Raw genomic sequence first — 20,700 nt, 5'->3', positions numbered from 1 at the left:
TCTAAAAAGGGGACAGTGTTAAGGAGGGATAGGAGAGGATGTACATCCTTCTTTTTTGCCCCATTCCCTGGGACTTGAGTATATATACCACAATGAATTCAATTCATTTCACGTCCAAATTTGTTAGCAAATAAACCTAAAAATAACTCCTCTTTCAAATCTTAACTAACTAAAAAAAAAATAAACAAAAATCACAGTTGAAACTGAAACTCAAGTCATTATTCTCTAGTTGCTGTTTTCTTTTTTTTCTAATTAATATTACAATTAAATTGGTAATAAGTCAAAATGAAGAAAATTATTCCGAAATGTCCTACAATATCATTTGAGGTACAATTTGTGGTTAATAACATTCCTAATTGCTAATTAAAACTTATGTAGGTAACGGCAACGGATTTTTAATTCTTCTGTATTGGCTTAACAATTATTTAGCGTCTTATTTAGGGGAAATACTTGTGTCACCACACCTATACCTTTGTTGGAACCCTCACGAAAGAGTACCCTCATGCCGGGCCTTACATATTCCGGATGGCCGACAAATTGAAACATTACCGATGCACTGTCATTGGTGCCAATCTTCTCACCACCCATGATGCCACGTATGATGGCCGTTTGTCTTATGCTACCAATGTGAACGGTAGTCTGAAATCCCACATAGATTGCGGTGGCATGGAATAATACCGATACTTTAGCCTGGAAAGAGAAATGGAAACGAAAAATATTTTATTTATTTATTTATTTATTCATTTCATACCATAATACTAAAGCCTCCAAGGCCAATGAATAGTATTAATAACGTAATTATGCTCCAAGTAGAAAATAATAACTTAAAACTAATTTTAACTAAGTCAATATATTTGGCTCCCCATCCATAACTACACAAAAATTAAAAAAGAGATTAATATTAATAATAAATAAAGGACGTGATAGCAACAAAGCAACAAGCCTTAAATAAGTGTACATACATATCTCAAAAATAAAAGTACTAAAAACATGTACTGTTTTTAACAAACTAATAATATACATTAGATAATATGAAGATCAGAATTACGAAGGTGGCCTATAAGTTTTAAGCGGAAAGCATTATTAGACGGTGAAAATATTCTCAGTTCAGTAGGAAAATAATTCCATAAACGGGCAACTCGTATTACAAAAGATCTCTCAAAAGTAGAATTGTATTCTAGGTATAAATATCTGAGTATTTCTCGAGGACATAGCAAATCTAAACATATTCTTTAATAAAGCAGGTACACCTGTTTTCACAATTTTATAAAAAGAGCATAACACCCTACAATTAACAAACCGTTCAAAGTTAATTCCCAAGAAAATATCCACATAGTCAGATATATGCTGCCCAAGTCTAACTCCAAAGACAAAGCGGGTAATAGAATTAACCACACGTTTTAACTTCAAGGACACACGTTCTATTGTGCCAGACATAACCTCCAAGCCATAATAAATATGAGGCATCAGTAGAGCATAAGCAATTTTCCTTTTGACCCAGATCGGAAGAGAAAGATTCGTAGAATATAACCTGCGGATAATACTATACACTTTCCTTTGAACAAAGTCAACATGTGTGTCAAATAAAAGTTTATCATCAACAAATAAACCTAAAATTTTATGACAATTTACAATAGCAACTCTATCTCTATTAAGAAAAATATTAAGCTGAGATGAGAAATTGTCAAAGCATATGGCTCTAGTTTTCACAGGAATGGTTACCAGCATGGTATCAAAACACCCCTGTTCAAAACGAGCTAGGCAATCATTAATTTCCGTCTCGAATAATATCTGCGAGTCATAAACATTACTAAAGACAAGGAAGACATCATCAGCAAACAAGAGCAATTTGCAGTTCAAGTCCGAAAAGCATTCCTTGAGACTATTCACATATAGCACAAACAGCAAAGGACCTAAGACAGAACCCTGTGGTACACCACATGTAAGAGACAGCACATTTGACGATTTTCCATTAAGAACAACAAATTGGCTTCTATCATGCAAATAAGACTCAACAAGCCTACAAGCGGTTGCAGAAAAATTAAACTCAGAATTAAGTTTATGTACCAAATATACATGAGAAATATAGTTAAATGCTTTCGTAAGATCCAATGACACAACTACACTGTTAATGTTTACATTTGCATTATTCCTAATAATATCCGTCATGTATAGCATCAAACCTGTTGTATTGTAATTCTTTCTGAACGCAAACTGTCCATTATAAATGAGAGGGCTAACATGTGCTAGTATTTGGTGCTTCATAACATGCTCACAAATTTTCGACAACACAGGGAGAATAGATATCGGCCTCAGGTCTTCAGGACCATTTACAAAATTACGCTTAGGCAATGGAACTATCCGCGCTCTCTTCCACTGCGATGGAAACACGGAAGAAGTGAGCACAGAATTAATCAAATTCAGAAGAAAGTCTGAGATATATAGAAAAATAAGTTTAAGAAAATCAATTGTTATTCCATCAACACCAATAGACTTCGATTTAATTCGATTTAGGATCATAAAAATATCATTGACAAAGACACAGTTAAAAGAAAAACTATTTTCAGGTGCATCTATAGCATTGAAATCAAAATAATTAGAAAGCGAATTAGTACAAGCAAAGAATACATTTAAATTGTAAAACAAAAAAATTTAGGCGTTTTAGAATCCTAGTCCAAGGTAAATCATCAACCTTTCCATAATTCATGGCCTAGCATTTTTATAACCTCAGTCATATGGCTAGAGGGGGTAGACCCTAGGTATCTTTGGTCCAAATCCGTTTTAGGACTTTTAAAGTCGATCTAGCGATGTTCGTCTGTCTGGCTGGTGTGCACGATAACACACGAAGAGAGTATCCGATTTGATCCAAACTTGGTACATCGTAATATTATTATCAAACTTAGATCGAGTTCGGAGATGGGGAAAATCGGTTCACTCCTTCTGATAGCTCCCCACAAAAGGTCGAAATTTTCAAAAATTATATTTTCTGCACAGAAAGAGAAACGATAATTTTGCTCCAACTTTGCAAAACCTAATATTTTCGTCAGTGGCAGACCAGGTGCGAAAATGGACAATATCGGTCCACACCATCAAGTACCTCCCCCACAAAGAGTCAAAATTTTGAATAATTATAACTCCTATAAAATGTGATGTAAGAGTCCGATTACCAACATATTACACACATGACATTATTTTTATTTACCCAAAGTCTGGTGTGAAGATGGTATATATTGGTTCACTTCTTCTGGTATCTTCCCCACAAAGGGTCGGAATTCTGAATATTCATTAGGCTCATAAAATGGCGAAATTAATATGCGATTCCATTCAGACTTCGCACATCTCAATATTTCCATCAACACAAGATCTGTTATAAAGAAGGAGGAGATCGGACTATTCCTTCTGGTACCTCCCCCACAAAGGGTCAAAGTTCTGAATAACCAAAACGATCATAAAATCCAAAATAAGCTTCCGGTTATCTTCATATATCACACATCTCATTATTTCCACTAACATAAGATCTGCTGTGAACATGGAATACATCGGTCCACTCCTTCTGGTACCTCCCCCACAAAGGCTCGGAATTTTGAGTACTCATGAAACTCTTAAAACGCGAAATTAACATCCGATTCCATTCAGACCTCGCACATCTCAATATTTCCATCAACACAAGATCTGTTATAAAGATGGTAGAGATCGCACCATTCCTTCTGGTACCTCCCCCACAAAGGGTCAAAGTTTTGAATAACAAAAACGATTATAAAATCCGAAATAAGCATACGGTTCTCTTCATATTTCACACATCTTATTATTTCTAATGACACAAGATCTGCTGTGAATATGGAATATATCGGTCCACTCCTTCTGGTATCTTCCCTACAAAGGTTCGGAATTCTGAATATTCATTAGGCTCATAAAACGCGAAACTAACATCCGATTCAATTCGAACTAGGTACATCTCAATATTTCTATCAGCACAAGATCTGTTATAAAAATGGTGGAGATCGGACCATTCCTTCTGGTACCTCCCCCACAAAAGGTCAAAGTTTTGAATAACCAAAACGATCATAAAATCCGAAATAAGCATCCGGTTCTCTTCATATTTCACACATCTCATTATTTCTACTAACACAAGATCTGCTGTGAAGATGGAATATATCGGTCCAATCTTTCTGGTACCTCCCCCACAATGTCTCTAAATTTTGAATAACCATGAAGCTCACAAATCGCAAATCCGCATCCGATTCCATTCAGACATGGCACATCTCTGCATCTGTTATAAAGATGGTAAAGATCGGGCCCTTCCCTCTGTTACCTCCACCACAGAGGGTAAAATTTTTGAATAACAAAAACGATTATAAAATCCGAAATAAGCATCCGGTTCTCTTCATATTTTACACATCTTATTATTTTTATTGACCAAAGATCTGCTCTGAAGATGGGATACATCGCTGCACTCCTTCTGGTACCTCCCCCACATAGGGTTCAAGATTTTGAAAAACAAAACTTTCAAAGAAAGAGACATAAGCTTCCAACTCTCTTCAAATTTCTCACATCCAAAAAATATTTTTGCTAACGCAAGATCTGCCCTGAAGATGCCTCACGATCTACTTGGTAAAAAATTATTAAATTATTACATACCTGGAAAAACAGTGTACCATACGGCTCATCATCTGGATTGCCCGTGTCTGCCAGCAGAACCATACCACTCCGCAGAGCGGGCAACTGTTGATTTGGTGTAAAGGAGAGTGATGCACTTTGTCCTGCTCGCACCACTCGACATGGTGCCTTATTCCGATGTATTGTGTGCACTGTAACCGCATGAAAGCTGCCACTCGGTAGGGGACCAATTTTCATGGGCATATTTTCTGTCAACACACCCTTCACCAAAAGGCCCCCCACAACGGGGCCAACTTCCGATACTCGAAATATCTCGTCTATGTGAAATTCACATGATTCCTGTTCCAAGCGTTCCTTCTCCGAGTTGCTAACACTCGGCGACAGGACATAGAGGAAACGTGTGACCAAATTCAAACCAGATCCTGTCACGTTCGAGACACAGAAAATGGGTACAATATTTTCGGATAGTTGATTTGAGCCGGCGGAAATAACTTCATCGGTATTGGTCACCACAAATGGCACCTTGCGACAGCCAATGGTGGTAAGTAGATTCTTTAGTTCCTGTATTGTCTGGTCCGGAGATGTTATATCTGTTTTGGTTATCACCACAAAGAAGGGCATGTCGAGGGCTCGCACAATGGACAAATGTTCCTGACTGGTGCCATTAAACCCACCACCCGCTGATACCACCAACATTGCATAATGCGGTGAATAACCGGACAGAGCCTGGACTGTGGTGCGCATATAACGCCTGTGGCCAGCCAAATCCATGAATGTCACCAATTTTGTGGAACGATCACTGATCTCCTCGGCCGTCATCATTTCATTATATTTATAGTTAATTATGTTACCTTGGGTATCGAAACCCAACGTTTCGTGGGATATACATGATGTTCGACCCGATTGTATTTCATGCATGTGTCGGAACATATTTAAACGTGCCCGTCCCCGGCCATTGTCAAATTCGCCTTGTGTCAAGACCCCCAGTAGTGTTGATTTACCAGCATCAGCACCACCCAATACCGCCACCCTCACTTCAATGTTATGCTGATCATCGGGTATTTTCCGCACCAAGACCTCGGCCACCGACCGTCGTCCTGCCACATATTTTCGCCTCAACACCGATGTGCTGGCACCCAATTTATGGGCCATTTGTTTCAGTGTACACAGCGACGCGTTCATGTCCTTCTCGTTGAGCCCATGCAAGTGACCCGAATCCGAAACACCAATTTCATAGATAGCCTCTCCATGGCCCTCGCGTAAACGCCATTTCATTTGCGTCACCAAATGTTCAAATCTTTGTTTTGAGGGATTTATTAATTTCAGTTTGTATTCGATATTGCCCAGTTGAGGTTCGGGTGGCAGCATACCCTGATCAAAATCAATTATGATTTTATTTGTTTTGCCATCCAGTTCACTTTCACTGCCACTGCTGGCACTGCCCGAGGAGTGTGGACTTTGTCCGCTGTTCGTATTCGAGTACGAAGAAATGTTATTGTTGCGTATATCTGGTTCCTCGTCGAAACCATCATCTGGTTGATTTGGATCAAAGAGGCTCAAAAATGAATCCATGATGGGCTGTAAATAAAATGAGGGAGAAAACCGAAATAAGAATTTTTAAACTTTAACGGTGGAATATATATTTATTATATAATATAAAAAATAAATAAATAAAAATAATAATTAATATTTTTTGATTTATGTGAGAGATTCGATTTAAGAAGGTAAAATTAAGGAGCCCACAATTACAACTAATTGTAGTTAATAATAAGGACCAAAACCCTTAAAACCTGAAGGAGTGGACCGATATATCCCAATTTCCACCTGAACCTGGGTTAGTAAAAATATTGTGATGTGTGTAATTTGAAGAGAACCGGATGCTTATTTTGGATTTTATGATAGCTTTGGCTATTCAAAACTTTGACCCTTTGAGACTTTGAGGTACCAGAAAGAATGGTCCGATTTCTAATCTTGTGTTGATGGAAATATTGAGATGTGCGAAGTCTAAATGGAATCGGATGTTAATTTCGCGTTTTATTAATTTAATGGCTATTCAAAATTTTGAACCTGAGGGAGGTACCAGAAGGAGTGGACCGATATATTCCATATGCACACCATACATTGGGTTAATGAAATTATTGTGATGTGCGTAATTTTAAGCCAATCGGACACATACATCACATTTTATAACAGATATAATTATTCAAAATGTTGACCCTTTGTGGGGGAGGTACTTGATGGAGTGGACCGATATTATCCATTTTCGCACTGACCTAGCACTGATGATAATATTAGGATTTGCAAAGTTGGAGCAAAATCGGATTATCCTGTCTCCTTCTGTGCAGTAAATTATTTTCCTTGAAAATGTTGAAATTTTGTGAGGGAGGTACCAGAAGGAGTGGACCGAACCTGATCTAAGTTTGACAATAATATTACGATGTACCAAGTTGGGACCAAATCGGATACTCCCTTCGAGAGTTATCGTGCACAGCAGCCAGACATCGCTAGATCGACTCCAAATGTCCTGAAACGAATTTGGTCTTAAAAGACCTAGAACCGTTATTTCGATGAGGCACATTTTGGCCGTATCAGCATTTTGGTGAGATTTTTTTTCAGAAAAAAAGTTTTTCGTCATGAAATTCAAGCGTTTTTTTTATATTTGGCTGGAAAGCGACAAATGGCTATCGTTAGAGCACTCCAGCATTTAAATGTGAATAAATCTTTTGTGTCTCGTACCATCGCTCGTTACCGATTACGTGATACTGGTAGCGTAGCCCGACGTCACGACGAAGTGGACGGAAGAAAACAGCAACATCAGCAGAAATGGTTCGAAAAGTAAAGAAGCGACTTGATCGAAACCGCGCTGCAAAGGCCGAAAAATGGCTCGTGAGCTGAACATATCGCAATATTGCATTCGGCAAATATTGAAAAATGAGCTCGGGGTAAAGCCATTGAAATTCCAAAAAGTGCAAGAAATTACACCGCAACAGAAAGAAAATAGACTCAAAGGAGCTAAAGAGTTGCTTCGCTTGGCCGAAAGTGGTGAATTGCCGAATTTGGTTTTCTCCGATGAGAAAACATTCGTTGTTCAGCCGTTTGTAAACAAACAAAATGATCGTGTCAAAGAGGTCAGCTGAAAATGTGCACCTTTGGTTGGCCACCAGAACTCAAGCGCCGGCAATGGTGTTGGTGTGGGCCGCCATAACAGCCGATGGTCGCTCTCCGCTCGTATTAATCGAATATATGCCGAATATTATCGCGAAATTATTCTGGTGGGTATATTAAAGCCTTGGACACGCAAACATTTTGAGCGCAGACCTTGGACATCCCAACAGGACTCAGCATAATCGCACGCCACCCAAAAATGGTTACAAAATGAGGTTCCTCGCTTCATTTTCAGTGCACAATGGCCACCAAAATCTCCGGATACTAATCCGTTGGACTAAAGTATCGATCACCTCAAGCAAGCGCAATCGTCGGGAATGGGCCAAAATACCGCAGAGAAACATTCGGGCAGCGTGTGATGGTTTCATTGGCCGTTTGAAGGCCACAATTCGTGCCAAAGGTGACCAATTCGAACAAATTTATACTTATTCTAAAATTTAATGCTATTTCCGATATTTTTTTATTTTAGGTATTCAAAAAATTAAAAAAAATGTGAAAATTATGGGGTTCGACTTTGTTGCAGTTTTTTTTATCTCACCCTGTTTATTTAAATAGTCGAACAATGGCTGAGGGTATACATCTGTCGGCTAAACCGAATGATACTTTTTAAATTGTTTTTTTTTTTTTCTTTTAATACCCTCCACCTTAGGGTAAAGCAAACATTAGAAGCCATTATGACCCACAAATACCAATTTTTAGACATTTTCGTGGGAAAATGTGGCAAAAATCATAAAAAATATCGAATATCGGGAGGTACCGCTATATAGGAGCTATACCAAAACGTGGACCTATACATACAATGTTTCGCCAACGGAGCTAGAACCCATTAGTACACAAATACTAACTTTTAGACAAATCCGCGAAGAAACGTGGCAAAAATCATCAAAATGCCGAATATCTTGATGTGCCGTTATATGGGAGCTATACCAAAACGTAGACCTATACATACAATGTTTCGACCCCGCAGCCAGAACCCTTTATGACCAACAAATACCAATTTTTAGACAAATCCGTGAAGAAATGTGACAAAAACCATCAAAATACCGAATATCGGGAGGTATCATAATATGGGAGCTATACCAAATCGTGCAATGTATCGCCACCGGAGCTAAAACCCATTTTGACCAGGAAATACCAATTTTTAGACAAATCAGTGAAAAAAATGTGGCAAAAATAATCAAAAGATTAAAAATCGGGAGGTACCGTTATATGGGGGCTATACCAAAGCGTGGGCCGATATATCTCATTTTCGATACCAACCATCCTAGAAACAATACAAATTGTTCTGCTAAATTTTGACGCTATACGTCAATTAATGTGGGCTGTATCGTGATTTGAACAGACAGACAGACGGACGTACATCTTTAAATCGACTTAGAATTTTTATGCTGATTATGAATATATACACTTTATGGGGTCTACGACGAATAATTAGGGATGTTACAAACGGAATGACAAAGTTAATATACCCTCCTTTCCAAGGTGGAGGGTATAAAAATAGATTCGATACGCCAAGCAGTATAAAGAGAATTTTTCCCGCTCCCAAAAAAGTAATATTAGTAAGGATATATTTCAATACCAAATACAAACATATCCTCTCTGTACTGTAGGATATTAAAAAGTCGGTCATATTCTCTAACATCAGTTGACACAAGAAGAGTGCGCTCCATGGAAATATAGCGTTAGAAAAGTATTTGTTTTTTCCCAACAAAGATATAACATTGTCTTCAGAACTACCGCCGCCTTCGTCGCCAGCCTTGTCATGCGCCACCCCATCTAGCCCAAACCAAAACAAAGGAATTGTTGGCATTATTTTTCCCTTGTTTGGCGGCGTAGCATAGAAAAACGAAAACAAGGTGATTTTTTGTTTCTGTTTCGCAATGACCTTGAAAGAGATACACATTTTTATCATTTCTGTTTTGGTCCGAGCATATACTGTTGTTTTGCACAAACATATTGCTGTCAATGGGTACATATGTACATATAATATATACACAAACATGTTTGGACAAAAAAAACAACTGGCAAATGGACGATAAAACCAACATTTGCCTTATTTTTTGGGCATAGAAAGGAATAAAACTTCAACACCCATCCTTCACTTCAATATCCAATTAGAATTTCGATACAGTTTTTCCTTTTCCTGCCAAAACCCAATCATTTCCATCTCACTAGAATTTGAGCTTGAAAAGCTCCTGCAAACTCCAACTCACAACTGAATACCACAATTTGTTTTGTTGTTAAGATGTTGATGATAATACAAATTAACACAGAAATTGTTATTGTTTTCCGTTTGTTAAAAACTAATTTTTGTTTACTTTTTGTTTTTTTCTCTTCTTATTGTAGTTGGTTTACCACCAGCCAGCTGCTGCGCCAAGACTAAACTGTGCTTATGTTGTTGGTCGAGAACTGCCAGCCAGCCAGCCCCAGCAGCAAAAGTGGCTGGGCAAAATATGTATGAACGAAGCGATGACTTGAAAAGAGGCGCAGAGAACAAGAAAAGCAAAAAACCACAACTAGAAAACAAAACGAAAAGAATAGACCAAACAAAATAAAACACGACAGTTCTTTGATGAAAGAGATGTGAGAGACGACAGAGAGTGAGAGTCGACCAAAAAAGAAAAAAAAGAAAGGTAAACTAAGGCAAAATTAGTGGTGTAGCACTATAGACTTCAAATTCATTGTTGAAAATCACTGAAAAATTATTGGGGTCGAGCGAAACCGACTACGCAGTATCCTACACGATCCTAGAAACTAACATTCTGACGGAGCAAGTTGAGTTTAGGGGCTATGCTCGGATCGTTATGAAATTTTTACCACAGGTAGGTATTTTTAACCTGATTACGGCAAAGTAATTTTTTTGTGGGGGAAATACCCGGTTACCCGGTTATTCGACCCGAAAGTTCAGATACAATATTCGGTTTTTATCCGGTTCTACTGAACCGATAACTACAAAATGGAGATCATTTGAAAGCTTATGAAAATACCTATCCAACAAGGGGTCACATGAACCGGTTCCAGAGTAATGCAAGAAAAATTATATTTTTCACAAGTACTTTTTGAAAAACCCATAAAAACTCAAAAATGGACCCATTATAGGGTATTAAAATCTGCCTACCTTATAACAGCCAACACTATCACCTTTCTAAAATGGTGTCATACGTGTTGATATCTTTTGTAGTTCCGAAGATATTAGTAATAGAAATCATTAAATTACAATTTTTTCTCCAGTCAAATGTATCTAACCTCTATAGTATTTTGAAACAGACGGCCTTCGGCCGTGGCTTTAGATTTTCTCCTCTGGTATATGTCCAACAGTTACTACGCGATCCATAGTTTTTCTAAACACTGTAATTTTGGTAGGTAGCCGGCCTTCGGCCGAGGCTTGAGATTTTCTTCTCTAAGATATGTCCAACACCGGCTACGCGATCCATAATTTTTCTAAACATTATAGTTGTTGTAAGTAGCCGGCCTTCGGCCGGGGCTTGAGATTTTCTCCTCTGTGGTATGTCCAACACCGGCTACGCGATCCAAAGTTTTTGTAAACATTGAAAATTTTGTAAGTAGCCGGCCTTTGGCCGGGGCTTGAGATTTTTTCTCCTGAGGTATGTCCAACACCGGCTACGCGATCCATAGTTTTTCTAAATATTATAATTTTTGAAAGTAGTTGGAATTCGACTTTAAAGACAATATCTTCGGAACTACAAAGCTATAAGAGATACATATTAGTGGGTGAAAACTCAATTTCATGATTTGCATGACTAATATCTTCGGAAATATAAGAGATATCAATACCAATAGCACCTTTTTGGAAAGGCCAGAGTGTAGGCTACAATGTAGTATGCAGTTTTTAATACCCCATAATGGGTCCATTTTTGAGTTTTTATGGGTTTTTCAAAAAGTACTGGTAAAAAATATCAATTTTCTCGCATTTCTCTAGAACCGGTTCTAGTAACCTCATCATGTGACAACTTGTTGGATAGGTATTTTCATAAGATTTCAAGTGATCTCCATTTTGTAGTTATCGGTTCAGTAGAACCGGATAAAAACCGAATATTGTATCTGAACTTTCGGGTCCAATAACCGGGTATTTCCTCCACAAAAAAATTACCTTGCTGTAATCAGGTTAAAATGATCTACACGTCGTAAAAATTTCAGGTCAATCCGAGCATAGCCCCTAAACTCAACTTAAGCCGGCCATAGGCCTCTTTGGACCAAATCCGTTGCAGGACATTTGGAGTCGATCTTGCGGTGTCCGTCTGTGTGTCTGGCTGGCTGGTGCGCACAATAACCCTCGAAGGGAGTATCCGATTTGATCCAAACATGGTACATCGTAATATTTCCATCAACACAAGATCTATCATAAAGATGGTACAGATCGGACGATACCTTCTGATACCTCCCCCACATAGGGTTCAAGATTTTGAAACAAAACGCTAAAAGAAAGCGAAGTACAGGGTGAGATGAAAAACCAAATTCAGACTCTTGTCGCTTCTAAGCCACTCGTCCGACAGCTGCTAAAATTATTCCAGTGACAACTTATTACAAGCGTACGTACAAAAGCATTTTGGTGAGAATTGAGATCCAGTGGCTATCGTTAGAGCTCTCCAGCATTTAAATTTGAATAAATCTTTTGTATCTCGTACAATCGCTCGTTACCGTGATACTGGTAGCGTAGCCCGACGTCAAGGAAGTGGACGGATGAAAACAGCAACATCAGCAGAAATGTGAAGAAGCGACTTGATCGATACCCGATCGCAGTGGCCGAAAAATGGCTCGTGAGCTGAACATATCGCAATATTCCATTCCGCAAATATTGAAAAATGAGCTCGCGGCAAACCCATTGAAATTCCAAAAAGTACAAGAACTTACACCGCAACAGAAAGAAAATAGAGTCACAAGAGCTAAAGAGTGGCTTCGCTTGGCCGAAAGTGGTGAACTGTCGAATTTGGTTTTCTCCGATGAGAAAATGATCATGTTTACTTGCCAAAGAGGTCAGCTGAAAATGTGCTCCTTCGGTTGGCCACCAGAACTCAAGCGCCGGCCATGGTGATGGTGTGGGCCGCCATAATAGCCGATAGTCGTTCTCTGCTCGTAGTAATCAACCGTGGCATCAGAATGAATGCCGAATATGGAGGATGTATTAAAGCCTTGGGCATGCAAACATTTTGGCCATAGACCTTGGACATTTCAACAGGACTCAGCACCATCGCACTAAGCACGCGCCAGCCAAGAATGGTTACAAAATGAGGTTCCTCGCTTCATTTCCAGCGCACAATGGCCACCAAAATCTCCGGATAACAATCCGTTGGACTACTGTGTCTGGAGTATGTTGGAAAGCAAGGTTGACACTAAAAAGTACCAAAGTGTCGATCACCTCAAGCAAGCGCCTCGACGGGAATGGGCCAAAAAAAAAACAACAGCAGAGCAACATTCGGGCAGCGTCGTTGTGTGAGGGCGATAATTCGTGCCAAAGGTGACCAATTCGAACAAATCTAAAATTATTCCAAAATTTGATGCTATTTCCGACACATTGCTTTCATTCAATAAAATTTTTTGCAGTTTTTTGTCTCACCCTGTATATATAATAATTCTCGTATTAGTATCTATATTGCCAAGGAAGCCTTAAATGCAAAGTTTCCAAAGAATTTTTATCCTAAAATTTTCAAAAATTTGGAAGAGGGGAAATAGCTTCTCAATTTTGTTCATTTTGCGATGTAAATTTTCATAGCGCCGATATAAGTGTCCCCTAGTTTTAGGGCTAATTTCACAATCTTTTGGATTTTTTTTCTGTAAGTACTGGCTGCTAAGCAAAGTGTAAATGAAATATTTCTTCCAAACTTTAGGCGTAACAACAAGTGTGTCTGTTTACTCGATATCTGGTAAAATTTTACAGAATATTGTCCCGGTAAGAGTAAATGGTGTTTTACTGAGAGTTACTGGATTTTACTGAAGAAGTTTGTCCGGTTAATTATAGCAAACTTAACCAGCAGCTTTTTTTTAAATTTGTGATTGAAAATTGAAATGATGTGGGATTATAAGTGGGTACAACCTCCAAATTGAAAAAAAGAAGGTAATCGTCTCAAAAAGTAAAAGTGACTGTTGACTGTTTTTAGGTGAGAATACATAAAACGCTTTTTTGCTGGCTTAAATCATCGCCTGGTTTTTTCCTAAAAGAACAGAAGATCAGGGCGAACAAGTATAAATTACGGTCCGAAATATAACTTCTGTGAGAAGACCTTCTGGCCTTCTATGAGATTAGTATTAAAATTGTCATGCCTCTTAAAGTAGTCAATTTAAAACAAATTTGCTCCGATGACTCAATCCAGTAAAAAGCCTTTCATGTATATGCACTTGAATTCTATGTCGATCAGCAAAGTTGACCAAAAGTCTATCTCGCCATGGCATAGGGTATAACAATTCAATAATATTCATTTTTGAAAGTCCTTGTTATTTATTTGGCAAATCGCCTGTCGAAAATCACGTACATACGTACATACGAGTACATACCAATATCGTTGGGTACAATCTCCTATTGCCTAACACAATTCCATTTGTTTTTCTTCGTTTTTCGTTTAGCAGCAGTTAGGGGAGAGCAAGCCTCTTTTTTGTTTTTGGCAAATTGAATTATTTACGTCAGCCCCCCGAAATCGAATCAGGCGAGCAAAGCAATAACTCAAGAAAAGTCAAATAGAAATGAAAACAAATTAAAGTTCAAAACAGAATAACCGATTTGTTTATCAACAAGAAATAAAGAAAAAATAAAAATAATAATATAATCAAAACACAAAAGCTTAACTGCAAACGAAAATAAAAACAGTAACTGGTTCAGAATACAAAAACACACACACAGGGTTACATACAAATGTATCTATCCACTATATACTTTGGGGTTTTCTTATAAATTGCCACGAATTTTTGGGGAAGGGAACCTAAAAACAAAAAATGTTCAATATTTTCTTGGGCCTGAACTATGTTCGAATTTTTGGTGAGCTGTTTTAATAAAATCGACAATTGTTTAACATTACACAATATACATATGTATGTACATATTTACTTACGATGTATGCATTTGTGTACATACCACAATAAATATTATATTAAGCCAAACAAAAAACATTGTTTGTGTTTGGCCAGGTTGATTTTTTTCAACGAAACAGTTAGCTAATTCGGTTATGTGCTGTTAATATTAAGGGTTATATCGACTTGTAAAGATCGCTATTAACAAAAAATGTGTACTAATAATTGGTCTGTTCCAGAACTGCAATAGAATTAAAGTTTTTACTAGATAACCGATTTTTTCTTTATGATATAAAAAAAAAAAAAAAAAATAAATAAATAAAATAAAAATAATAAATAAATAAACAAGTAAAATAGTATAGGTAGGTTTTGCCGACAGACGTACAGGGTGAGATAAAAAACTGCAAGAAAGTCAAACGCCAAATTTTATTGAATGAAAGAAAAAATGTCGGAAAGAGCATCAAATTTTAGAATAAGTTTCGATTTGTTCGAATTGGTCACATTTGGCACGAATTATGGCTTCAAACGGCCAATGAAACCATCTCACGCTGTCCGAATGTTGCTCTGCGGTATTTTGGCCCATTCCAGGCGAAGCGATTGCTTGAGGTGATAGACACTTTTGTATTTTTTAGTGCCAACCTAGCTTTCCAAAATACTTCAGATACAATAGTCCAACAGATTGTTATCCGGAGATTTTGGTGGCCATTGTGCGCTGGAAATGAAACGAAGAACCTCATTTTGTAACCATTCTTGGGTGGCGCGTGCTGAGTGCGATGGTTGGAATGTCCAAGATCTGCGGACAAAATGTTTGCGTGCCCATGGCTTTAATACACCCTCCAGAATATTTTCGCGATAATTTTTGGCATTTATTTTGATGCCACGGTCGATTAATACGAGTGGAGAGCGACCAACGGCTGTGCGATGGCGGTCCACACCATCACCATGGCCTGCACTTGAGTTCTGGTGGCCAATCGAAGGGGCACATTTTCAGCTGACCTCTTTGGCAAGTAAACACGATCACTTTATTTGTTTACAAACTGCTTGACAACGAATGTTTTATCATCGAAGATAACCAAATTAGGCAGTTCTCCACTTTCGGCAAAGCGAAGCAACTCTCTAGTTCTTTTGAGTCTATTATCTTTCTGCTGCGGTGTAAGTTCTTGCACTTTTGGAATTTCAATGACTTTACCCCGAGTTCATTTTTCAATATTTGCCGAATGAAATATTGCGATATTTTCAGCTCACGAGCCATTTTTCGGCCACTGCGACGCGTGTTTCGATCAAGTCACTTCTTTACTTTTCAAACCATTTCTGCTGAGGTTGCTGTTTTCTTCCATCCACTTCCTTGACGCTAACGAGCGATGGTACGAGACACAAAAGATTTATTCACATTTAAATGCTGGAGTGCTCTAACGATAGCCACTTGTGGTTTTCCAGCCAAATATAAAGAAATTCCACTATCACGCTTGAATTCCATCGCAAATAACTTTTTTTCTGGAAAATTCTCACCAAAATGCTTTTGTACGCTTGTAAACAATACAATGAGCTGTCACTGGAATAATTTTAACAGCTGTCGGACGAGTAGCTAAGAAATTACAGCAGTCTGAGCTTTGTTGCAGTTTTTTCATCTGACCCTGTATACCCTCTGTAGACACATAGCTGGGGGTATAATTATAGCGGGTTCAAAGACCCACATCTCTCGATCCAAGAAAGATACTAACATATATTGCAGCTACTATCAACTATAGTTTGGCATACATTTTGTGGATCCCAAAATGGGTCCTTTTTTACTTTCAAGATACCTATATTGTCCATAACGGTTTAGTAAGTCCGACTCTTACACCCGGACTTTTGTCAAAAAATCCGTTTCACCCAAAGTGGAATATTCAATATATAAATATATATATTATCGGATGCATTCAAATACTGATGTAGCGTACCATATATATGTAGTTGACCTGTTCGACGGATTTCACAGTGATTTTAATGTACTAGTTTAGGTGGCGATTAATTATGACACTGAGCATGTTCACCTCTAACACTGTCTACTAATTTATAATGCAAAATGCAGCAGACAAATGCATGCATTGGCAAGCTTACCAGTAAATAGCGTCCGCTAAAAATCTGATATATGCTCTTCGACTTAAAACTAAAACTGAAACGAACTTTAAAAACACTGCCCACATTGGCCTTTCAATATTTCCGATGTGTGTATGAAAAAACACACTTTATATTTGAGGGAACATCCAAGAGTCTTGGGTATTTTTTTACCTATAATTGTGAAATTCCAAATTCTTGTTCCCTGTAATTTTACGTTTACGTCTAGTTGTTCAGTTGTCCTAGTTTGTTTATTTTCAGTTCCACAACCTCTTTTTGGCCACTTTGGTTTTTGGGGGGGCCTTGTAAGCCCTTAAATGTTTTCACAATTTGTTGTTATTATTGGTTTTGTTTGCTTTCTGTTTTCAGAGATAAATTTGGAGCGCACACACCACAGCACAGACCAACAACACTTTTAAGTCAAAATAAACTGATGCAATGTTTAGAAATTTGTTGTATCCAAGGTAGATCTAACAGGTAACCGCATCGGCGAATTGCTACAACAAAGCAACTTTTGTGGTCCCCTCAAATGTCAAAATTGACATCTAAGGCGAAAAACATAGATTCGCCATGACATTTAAAGGTTGCGGCAAATTTGTTTCAACCAATCAGAAACGAGGTGTTTGTTTACATTTTATTTTGTGTGCCTCTCGTCGTAAACGAACTTCGCAGTAAAAGTTTGTATTGTAAAACAAATAAGAGTAAAATAAGTATTAATTGTAGTATTGCGATATTTTTTAAACCAAGAAACTTATAATCCCTATATTTTACTGGTTTAAGCCGAAGGTTTTCCGGAACTGCAAATGACAAGAGTCGAATTCTTGCACCACTTCCCGTGATGTGGTTTGGGAATCTTAGATGTTGAGGCTAACTTAATTCTTAAAGCTGCACTCCATTCTATACTCCTTCCTTCATTTTCTTTTAATTATTTTTACTGGTTTCACTCTTAACTTGCTCTTATATTATTTGAAATATTATAAAAATATTTTTAGGGAAGACAACATAAACAAATTTGTTGTTGCATTCATTTAGGGCGAATTCTTCATTACAACAATTTGTTTTGACATTTAATGGTGCCGTCAGCTGGGCTGATGCGATTACCTAGTACATCTACCTTGGTTGTATCTTTAGAGTTTTTATTGCTGTCGTTGTCAAGTGCTGCTAAAAATGCGGAAAGAGTAATCGAATATTTAGAAACTGTCAAAAAGTAATTGTTTATCAGGTATCAATTACTTGCTGTGATGTTGAATAAACATGTTTGGTGGCATAAACATAACGGATAAGTCAAGACCAGCTGATACCTGTTGTTCCCAAATTTAAATTCAAGAAAATTCAATGGAATTCCAAGGCAATGGCTCTATTTACTCGATATTATACATAGTCAGCAGAATAGACATTGTGGGACGTTCAATTCGTTCTTCTATTACGTACAACGACGGCAATGGTCCCAAAAAACGCGGCCAAGCCGAAACATGCTCTCTTGAGAAAATTGTGCCATTTGAAGGAAAATGTTGAACACTTCATTGGAAAAGAGCTCCCTTGAGGGAGATGTATGTCACAACATTCAATACTCAAGATGCCCGGTGGATTAACCCAGCAGGATAACGTCCTAATATTGTTTTAAAAATTTTAATACAACGAAGGTAAGTCTAACAAAAATCTTACAACACATTAAGAAATTCAGAAATCAAAAAAGACCAGAATTCCGGCAAATGCTGTAGTCAAAATTAACGCACCATTTACATGAGGACACGAAGTGTCTTCCCTTTTTGTTTCTTGTGTTACCGTTTAGGATTCATCCAATCCATTAAGGAAAGATATAACTTCCCCACCTAGTCGTGTCAGAAAGGACCTGTATGATCTAGAGATGGAGTGCAACTATAGTAGTCACCGATGTGTGAATTCTGTCTTCGGATTCCAAACCCAAATTCGTTGCCTCTGAAGAACGTCGACCGCCCGAACAAGCTAGGGTAGTTACAGCTAAATTACGTTCAGTTCCCATAAAAAATTAGCTGCCCTGGCAGACCTACTCAAAAATCTCTAGATGGTTTTTGTTTACAGTGTGCCTTATTTACATAGTGGTAAGGATATTATATCTTTGTACATTTGTTTGTAACATGGGTAGGAGGCGAGATAGTCCCATAGTTACTTTTGAGGATCTTCATAGAATGCCTGTCCGTCCGTCTGTCCATGCTACAGCTACACTTGCGAGAGACCTTAATATGAACTCAAGCAGACTGGCAGAATATTCAACGCTACGGTTCCAAGGGACCTTTTTATTTACTCAAACAGACTACAGGGATATTCAAGCATACGTTAGCGAGATACCTTAATAAGTACTCAGGCAGACTACCAGGATATTCAGCGCTACGGTTGCGAGAGACCTTAATAAGTACTCAAACAGACTACAGGGATATTCATAGCTACGGTTGCGAGAGACATTAAGAGGTACTCAAACAGACTACAAGGATATTCAAGCCTACGGCAGCGAGAGACCTTAATAAGTACTCTATTCACTTACTCAATTGATATTCAAAGCTATGGTTGCGTGTGCGTTCTAGAACAAAATGCAGGTCGCAATTTTTATCCGATTAAGGTAAAATTTTCCAAACAATATTTGTTTGGCCCAAGGAAGAACTCTTGAAATTGGTGAGAATCGGGTGCACCCCATAAGAATGATATTTGGTATCAGATACAGCCCAGAAATACCTCTGTCTAATTGTATCAGGATCGAGTTAGATTTGTATATAGCTCCCTTTTATATCTTCAACCGATTTCGGGTTAATTGTGCACCAAATGGCTAATATTACTCTAAGATTTACCCTAATCCGATTTCACGTTTATTGTGCAAATAATGGCTAATATCAGCTCAAATGGAAGGAATTTCTTTCATATACGAGGGTATATTTTCAGCCTCAGCCATATGGCTAGAGAGGGTATATATCTTTGATACGGCCAAAAAGTGTCTCATCGAAATAACGGTTTAAGGTCCTGGGTCTCTTTGGACCAAAACCGTTTCAGGACATTTGGAGTCGATCTAGCGATGTCCGTCCATACGTCTGTCTGTATGGCTGGTGCGCACAATAACTCTCGAAATATCCGATTTGATCCAACTTGGTACATCGTAATATTATTACCAAACATAGATCGAGTTCGGAAATGGACAATATCTGTCCACTCCTTAATGTACCTTCCCCGTAAAATGTCAACATTTTCCAAGAAAGTAATTTACTGCACAGAAAGAGAAACTATAATCCTATTTTGCTCTAACTTTGCGAATCCTAATATTTGCATCAGTGCCAGGTCTGGTGCGCGAAAATGGACAATATTGGTCTACTACATCAAATTCCTCCCCCACAAAGTGTCAATATTTTGAATAATTCTAACTCTTGTAAAATGCGATGTAAGATTCCGATTGTCTTCAAATTACACTCATCACAATATTTTCATTAACTCAAGGTCTGGTGTGAAGATGGAATATAGCGGTCTACTCCTTCCGGTACCTCCCCCACAAAAGAGTCAAAATTTTGATTATTGATGAAGCGCATAAAACGCGAAATTAACATCCGATTCCATTCCAGACTTGGTACATCTCGATATTTCCAACAACCCACGAATTGTTATAAATATTGTAGAGATTGGATCATTCCTTCTACTCCCCCACAAAGGGTCAACATTTTGATTAACCAAATCAATCATAAAAACCAAAGTATGCATCCGGTTATCTACAAATTACACACGTCACAATATTTTTATTAGCCCAAGGTCGGTCCACACCTTCTGGTACCTCCCCACAAAGGG

General features: G+C 38.0%; 2 protein-coding genes across 6 annotated transcripts in view; both read right to left on the bottom strand.

Moving 5' to 3' along the window:
- Positions 1-20,700, bottom strand: part of LOC101894765 (uncharacterized) — a 244,614-nt gene that overhangs the window by 166,573 nt on the left and 57,341 nt on the right. The window lies entirely within an intron of this gene.
- On the bottom strand, positions 104-17,319 carry LOC131800454 (GTP-binding protein 2-like). 5 transcript variants are annotated; one of them, XM_059125361.1, is made up of 3 exons: positions 17,074-17,319; positions 4,639-6,195; positions 104-690 (listed from the first exon to the last, which is right to left on the bottom strand). In XM_059125361.1, exons 2-3 carry the CDS (start codon positions 6,187-6,189, stop codon positions 415-417), a joined length of 1,827 nt encoding a protein of 608 aa, XP_058981344.1. In that variant the 5' UTR covers positions 6,190-6,195; positions 17,074-17,319; the 3' UTR covers positions 104-414. The 5 variants fall into 5 exon arrangements, with proteins under 5 accessions (XP_058981344.1, XP_058981347.1, XP_058981346.1 ...); XM_059125364.1 differs by lacking the exon at positions 17,074-17,319 and adding an exon at positions 16,903-17,020; XM_059125363.1 differs by lacking the exon at positions 17,074-17,319 and adding an exon at positions 10,138-10,278.

The sequence above is a fragment of the Musca domestica genome, unplaced genomic scaffold, assembly GCF_030504385.1.
Source record: "Musca domestica strain aabys unplaced genomic scaffold, Musca_domestica.polishedcontigs.V.1.1 33, whole genome shotgun sequence".
Classification (NCBI taxonomy): Eukaryota; Metazoa; Arthropoda; class Insecta; order Diptera; family Muscidae; genus Musca; species Musca domestica.
This window is presented reverse-complemented; position numbering and strand designations above follow the sequence as displayed.

Coding starts and splice junctions, on each gene's coding strand:
- LOC131800454 (XM_059125361.1), bottom strand. CDS start 6,189: ATGGATTCATTTTTGAGCCTCTTTGATCCAAATCAACCAGATGATGGT. Junction 691..4,638: donor ATGGTACACTGTTTTTCCAG/GTATGTAATAAT, acceptor TTCTCTTTCCAG/GCTAAAGTATCGGTATTATT.